At 41.0% G+C, this 7,828-nt stretch overlaps 1 protein-coding gene across 1 annotated transcript in view; it reads left to right on the top strand.

The window, feature by feature from the left end:
• The first annotated feature begins 2,379 nt into the window (after nt 1-2,379).
• The window catches only part of Smim2 (small integral membrane protein 2), a 37,434-nt gene continuing 31,985 nt past the window's right edge, over nt 2,380-7,828 (top strand). The window contains 1 exon segment of the mRNA XM_013010862.1: nt 2,380-2,481. Coding sequence (XP_012866316.1) covers nt 2,380-2,481 — 102 coding nt within the window.

Here is a 7,828-nt window from a genome sequence, read left to right as displayed (position 1 = left end):
CATAAAAGTTTATATAGCTATTTTTTTTCTGATGTGGTAACCACTAACCACAAAGCAGGTATTTAAATTTGAATTCGTTAAAATGGAAATGAAAAGTTGAGTTTCTCAGGTGCACTAGCCACCTTCAAGTGCTCAAAGCCACCTGCAACAAGAGGCTACCATGTTACATCTCAGCGTCCACCACTGCTGGCTGCACCACTACATAGTACTGTTAGAGAGGCTTCTGTCAGCTGTAAAAAAGCTCTTGTGAGGGAAGGAAGCTCTTTGAGCAAAAACAAAGCAAAAAGATGTTGCTTACTTTAGAGAAATAAAGTTGTTTGCCTGCCAGTTGATGGTGACACTGGATGAAGGAATTTGGTGAAGTTCAAGAGGAAATGGAGAACACCCCCTGCTCCTGTTTTCTGGCTCAAGCTCTGGGCAGTTAACACTTAAGACATTTGTTCAGAAATTATTCCCAGATGGACCCCTGATCTGAACTTCTGCTTAGGTTCCCAAGTATAGTTAGAGACTGAGACAGCATAACACAGAACAATGACGTCCAGCAAAATATAAAATGAGGGACAGAGAATAGAATAATTAACAATAAGTTTCCAATTATATGGTTAAAAAAACATACATAGCTAAATTTAGTCATCCCTCTGTATCCATGGGATTCTATCAAACACAGACAAAAAATTCAGAAAAAAATGTACTGAACATGTGTAGATATTGTATTTTGACATTGGACCCAGTATAACACAATATAACAACTACATAGCAGCTGGGCTCCTATGGCTCAAGCTTATAGGCCTAGGTAGCTACTCAGAAGTCTGAGATCTGAGGAACTCAGTTCAAAGGTAGCCTGGGCAGGAAAGTCTCTTTGAGTCTGGCCTGCCCCAGACTATTCCTTGAATGCTGACCATATAATCCTCCTAAATCTGATAATGTTCTTTTAATTCTTAATGCCCTTCAATGTCTCCCCATGTTAGAGGGTCCAAGCTGTTTGCAGATTTTTTTTTAATTTGGCCCTTTTAATAACTCTACCCACTTCTCTTACTGTGGGATTCTTAGTTGGAAAAGGTGTCTTTAAAGACATAATTAGGATGTTGAGATGAAATCATCTTGGATCACACAGTGGGTCCTAAATAAAAAGACAAGTGTCTGTATAAGAGACATACAGAACGTGGATGGACAAAAGGTGAAAGGATAAATGGAACGAATCAAGATAAATAATCTCTCATAGAAAGTCAAGAGATGCCAAGAGATGTCAGAAGCTGCAAGAGGCAAAGCATGACTCTTCCTATAAGGCAAAGGGAAGGTGGTCCTACTGAGTCTTTGATTTTGGACTGTTATTTTTCAGAACTGCGAGACAATAAATTTCTGATGTTATGAGCCACCAAGCTTGTGGTAATTTATTACAGAGATCTAGGAATCAATATATTCTCCCTTTACTTCTGCGATAACTCTGATCATACTTCATTAAAAATCTTTGTAAGGACAGGTACATGCATGTGTTACTTATAATTATGTCTCAATACTGGTTCAGTACCTAGTACTGATTAAGCAATCATCAACTGTTTGACTTAAGAATGAAATACTATTGACTGATAAGCATAAGGTAAGCTTTATGGAGAAGGTGGACTTAAGCTAGTCTGATAAAATGGTAGCACTTGGGTAATATTAAGAAGAGTGACTATTTTCAACAACTGGAGGTTATATTAATGAGGACCTGGCAATGACAATGGATATGATATGTAAACTCAAAAATATTAGCCTGATTGCAGAAGGTCTGGAGTAATGTTGATTAGTACTAAAGTGAACTAAAGGTACTTTTTCCTGCAAGGCAGAATTTTTCTTACAGCTGTACTGAGCAACATTTTTGTGAGGTCCTTATTTGTCATGACTTTTTTTTTTCTTTCACATACCTAGCCCAGAATTAGAGCCTTACAGCCTCCCACTATCACATACAAATATTACATATTCTTTATGTGTCATCGTTCAGAAAATACTACTGAGGTCAGGGGTCATGGAAGCTTCTTGAATTGAAAGGTGAATAGGAACAGCTTTGTACTTATTGGTCCCACTACAAAATAAAAAGGTAGCTGGTAGTTAAAAACACATTAGGACGGTCGAAATGGAGTAATAGAGCATTAAGCCAAGCGAGGGGCCCTCCTAAGCAGGGATTCTGGGTGACTTCACAGGCCTCACACTCTGACCGTGAACAAATATTTGCTAAAGATAGATATGACTTTGCCACGTGTTGAATGGTTAGCATGAGGACAGGGTGGGGGGTGACTGCAGGAATCCATGGAGGAGGAAGACTCCAGGTGCAGAGTCTGGGATGAGATAGCTCTACGGGGATGCTGTGCCAAGGGAGGCTGAAGGACCCTGAGTGGCGACATGTGCTTAGACTCCAGGACGCTGCTGACACCTCCCAGATATGTGCTTAGACTCCAGGACGCTGCTGACACCTCCCAGACTCCTCAGCTGGGGAAGCATGTGGTAAGGGAAGCCCTGGAGCAATCCAGGCACACCACGGTGTCATGGACATTTATCCACACCAGGCAGGAATGACTAGAATTCAACAGAGATGGGCGTGAGCGCAGGCAGTTTGCCTCCCAAAGGCCCTCATGCCAGATCAAATTGTTGCCTAACTACTTTATGGGGTTGATGAGGGACACGGAGGAACGGCAATGGAAAGAGCTCAGACCCTGGTAGGATGGGAATGTGTGAGGATGAAGACCACGACCAGCCCCTCTACCCCAACGAAGATGTCAACCATCACACAGCCTTAGCTTACCACAGCGCATGAGAATGCAAGTGCAGGGTGACCAAGGTGTCAGCTTTTAAGAAAGAAACTTCAGGCCCAGAACGGTGAGATTGTTCCCAAATTTTAAGTGCTGAAAACTACATTAAAATAAAGAATTAAAAATAAATAAATACTCTGAGCCAAAGCAAACATGCTCATGGGCCAGTTCTGGCTTATGGCATCAGCTTGTAGATGGCATATACAGCATGCAGTGGATAGAGTTTGAGTTGGATTCAAATCCTGCCTCTGTCTCTTCCAGTTATGTTCCTGAGGCAGACCCTCTTTCCAAACCTTATCTTTCTTCTAGTAGGAATAATAGTATCTACATACCATGAAGAAGGTGGGGAATTTGATGGTGATCTTTAGATGGAATATGGATGCCAACTTTTGTCATATAAAAGCAAAGTGAATGTTGGCTAATTCTGTTCTTAAGCAGCTACTACTCACCAAGCTCTTCATAGTGTACTTCTTTTTCTATTCTATGTTCATAGCCGCCCTGTCAGGTAGGCTTTATTACCATTTCTAAGCCAGTTCCCAAAGGCAGCATAAAGTTCAAATCAGCCAAGAGTGTGTAAAAAATCATCCAGGCACTAGTGGCTCATGCCTGTAATCCTAGCTACTCAGGAGACTGCGATTTGAGCAATTTGAGCATGGAAATTCAAAGCCAGCCTCAGCAGAAAAGGCTTTATGATTCTTATCTACAATTAACCACCCAAATGCTAGAAGTGAAGGTGTGGCTTGTGTGGTGAAAGTACCAGTCTTGAGAAGAAAGCCAAGGCCCTGAGTTCAAGACCCAGTAAATGCCTTCTGCCCCTTTCCCCAACAATTCAGTCTCATTCTGCCTCCAAAGACATTGTTTTAGAAACTTCTCTTACTTTGTACTGATCCAAGAATTTTCTTTAGGCTGTTTCTAGAAAGAATGTTCTAGTAAAGGGATATTTCCAGAGAAAACTTTAATAAAAATACCAACTTTAAATGAAAAATAAAAAGATTCCTCCCCCTCACATAGTCAAGATGCACACAGGTATACATGCAAATATCTGCTCAAAACCAATGTAATAAATGCACCAGTGTTATTTCGCCAACCAATGAACTGTCAGACCATATTGTTTACACACATTATTCTTTGTGTTTTCCCCATTCCACGTGACAATGATTGTATTCCCATTCTACCTCCAAGATGAAGAAGTTGACAGTTTAATGACTGAGGGACTAAAGCAAGAGATTAACAGGGAGAACCCAAATGCTTTTTTCTTTTTGATCAGTTCCCTTGGATCCACTCAAGAACTGTGACAGGTGTCATAGCCAAGCATGGGGCCCCAGGGCCTCTGCGTCCTGAGAGGCAATTAGGTATTTGCTCAGTAGTCGACACTTCGTGTGTATTCTGCAGTCTTGCAAATTGATCATTCCATCTCCCTCTTCTCCTGGGGGCTTTGGAAAGGAGAGGTGTCTGCTGAACTTCCAGCAACCAGAATTTCCTTTCATTAACAAAAAGAAAAGGATACCAGATCCCCATAGCCCACACCTAAATCTCAGGAAGCTGAGCTCTGAGGATCAAGGTTCAAAGTCAGCCTAGACAGGAAGGTCCGTGAGACTCTTCATCATCAAGTAACCAGAGAAAATCCAGAAGTGGCGGTATGGCTTAAGTAGTAGAGTGCCAATGTTGAGTAAAAAAATGCTAAGGGATCATGGCCAGACCCTGAATGTGAGCCCTAGGACTGGCACAAAAGAAAAGATCTGCAGTGCTGCTAAATTTGAAATTAGCAGGAATCTTAACTGTTCCTGGAACAAATTCTAGGGTATTTGAATTGTGAGTGGGATTAGAATGAGGGTTGGGGGAGGACCCAGCTGGGCAAGCCAGAATGATGGATTCATGGCAAACAGCTTTGTCTGAGTCTTTTCATATTGCCAAGCCAGTAGGGCTAAGAGCACGATGTTCTCAGTCACAGCCCTGACAATGACATGATTTGTTTCTCTCTTGAAGCTGAAAATGGCAACTCTGCCTGTCAAGAGACTGAGCAGGAACCTATGGGAAGGGAGAGTGATTTAGTCGTTCAGCCTAGAAACTGAAAGCATTAAGCAGAGCAGACTCCAATGGAAATGCCATCTGGCAATGATATTTGCCTAAACAATGCAAATTTTATTTTATTTTGGAGGAACTTTTCCTCTATGTTGCTATGGGTTGGATTTCAGGTTCTGATGGTCCTCTTTACTAACTACCAGGTTGTAAGTAAATGAGCATCTCTTAAGTCCAAGGGCCACTAATATCTAAGCTGAAACTAGGTCTGAAGCTTGACCATACCAGCTATATTTTAGGCCCTGGTCTTGTACCTGCCTACATAATTGATGGTAGTTTTTTGTTTTCACATTTTTCTGAATTCTCTCAGAGAATTAGGAGATATAAAGTCTCAGCTTCTCAATGGGAAAAGCTGAATGCTAATAAGACATTTAAACAATATATTATGTTAATAGTGATCACAGGTGATTGCAAATCTCTGGCACTGCAAAAAAAATTGCTACAGACAGATGTGAGGATTCTGTTGCTTTCTTGATTGATGTAAAACATGGATGAAGCCCAGTTCTGGCTGAATCAGTACTGTAATGCTGTAGGGAAAGAGAGTCACCAAAAAAGCATTATTCCTCCCTCTACTGTATTTGCAATCTAGAGTAAGAGTAAAATGGCCAAAGGTGTATTCCTGTGCTCACAGCAAAAGACAGGCAGTCTCCAAGATGTGCACATTCATTCATGCACATTCATTTCCATGACAAGGTTTCACATCTATGGTCCCCAAGATGTCCCCAATGATCCTTGTCTCTTGATATCCATACCTCTGTGTTATCCCCTCCCATATGAGGCCATAATTGGCTGGTGTGACCATCAATCATTCTATAGAAATGGAATGATACATCACTGAGTTACAAAAGACACTGAGGCCTCCATCTTAAGCACATGCTATTTCTTTCTTTTTTTGGATCACTTGCTTTGGAGGAAGCCATTTTCCATGTTGAGCAGCTGCTCTGTTGGCTGCCACACAGGACCAAGAATTAGGAGGAGGCTTGACACCATAAAGAGAAAACTATATAAGAATTACAAATATAAAAACAATTACAAATATAAAAACTTGCTCTGTAGAGATTCTTTTAAGAGAAAGGAAAGAGAAGCCACACAATGGAAGAATGTATTTTCAAACCACATATCTGACAAAGGAATACTATCTGAATGGACAAACAGTTCTCAAAAAAGGAACAGTACAAAATCTAAACAGCCTAGTCAAAATGGACAAAAGATATAAAGAGGTGTTTCATCAAGGAAAATACAGAAATCACAATAACCCCTTGAACAAATGTGCAATATCTGTAGCCAGTAAGGATATATGGAAATTAAAGCCTTACTAAGATAACAACTATGTACCTATCTGAATGACTGACATAATATTGTGATGAGAGCTTGGCACTGGTGGCTCAGGCTTCTAATCCTAGCCACTTAGAAGGCTGAGACTTGTGCCTCTAGACCCTGTTGCCTAGTCTGACCAGAACTTCCCAGTACCATCCTAAGAATACCATGATAGATGTTGTAGCTCCAGTCTTTCAAGCACATTCTACTAGCTGGACAGCTGGACAAGCAGGTAAGGTGTCTCCCCTAGAACTGCTATGCAAGTCAATGACTATTTTGTGCATTCTTGCCAGTATAGGTCTATATGTCTGACAATGTACTAGGGTTTAGTTGAATATTTTTGAGGTCACAGGAGAGGGACTTAATAGAAGCTATTAATCCTAGCTACTCACAAGGCTAAAGTCTGAGGATCACAGTTGAAAGCCAGCCAGGACAGGAAAATCCATGAGACTCTTTTTATTGTTTTTTTTTTGTGTGTGTTTTTTTGCTGGTCATGAGGCCTGAACTCTGGGCCTGGGCACTGTCCCTTAGCTCTTCAGCTCAAGGCTAGCACTCTACCACTCGAGCCAGAGTGACACTTCTGGCTTTTCTTGCTTATGTGGTGCTGAGGAACCAAGTGCTTGCTAGGCAAGCAGTCTACCACTGAGCCACCTTCCCGGCCCCCCGTGAGACCCTTAACTCCAAAGAACCACCAGAAAACCAGAAGTGGAGCTATGGCTCAAAGCGATAGAGTACTAGACTTGACCAAAAGAAGCTCAGGGGTAGCACCAAGGCTTCGAGTTCAAGCCCCCCAACTGACAAAAAAATAAATACATGAATGAATAAATCAATAAATAAAATACATTTGAAAAGTAAGGACCAGGACATTTTGGTTAGCCTTTATCAACTGACCAGTATAGAGTGTAATACTAAGTATAAGAAACATCAGTAAAGGGGAGGGGGGAGGCTGGGAAGGGATGTGAAGGGTAAACAAAAGGAGGAGGCTGCAATGCTTGGTAAGAAATGTACGCATTATCCTGCCCATGTAATTGTAACCCCTCTGTACAGTATCTTCACAAATAAAATAAAAAAAATAAAAAAAAGAAACATCAGTAAATAGAGGAAATAGGTATGCTTAGTGAATGAGAATATGGGATTTGGTGTAAAACTTCTTGTGTTCAAATTCTGGATCTTTCATTCAGTGAAAGACCTCAGGGAAGCTGAATACATCAGTTTCCTCCTCTGTAAAATAGAGATAACACACTACCCTCTTCATAGGGTTCTTGAAGAAATTAAGTTATAGATATGAGGAAGTACTTGATCTAAGTAGGGACAAAACATTTGTTACATAAAATAATAATAGTGTAGCTTGTGTAATAACACAAGAACTCTTTTCAGGCCAGATATTATTGTGCAATCAATTACCATAAATCTGCTGTAACTTCCAAGAAATATATTTCTGTCAACAAATTGTCCTGCACCTCATACTCAGCCATGCTTGGCAAGGGCAGAGGCCAGCCATACAACCAGACTATTTCTAGTCTCTGCGTCTGGGCACAAGACCCTTCCTAAGGGTACCTGGGATCTAGTCTCAACTCATAGCTTCTACATTTTTCACACTGAGTGGATCCTTGTCAGGATATTAGTTATGATCACCGATAGACATT

Source organism: Dipodomys ordii, unplaced genomic scaffold, assembly GCF_000151885.1.
Source record: "Dipodomys ordii isolate 6190 unplaced genomic scaffold, Dord_2.0 Scaffold1, whole genome shotgun sequence".
In the NCBI taxonomy this organism is placed as follows: Eukaryota; Metazoa; Chordata; class Mammalia; order Rodentia; family Heteromyidae; genus Dipodomys; species Dipodomys ordii.
The sequence above is the reverse complement of the archived record's forward strand: the minus strand, read 5'-3'. Positions and strand labels throughout refer to the sequence as shown.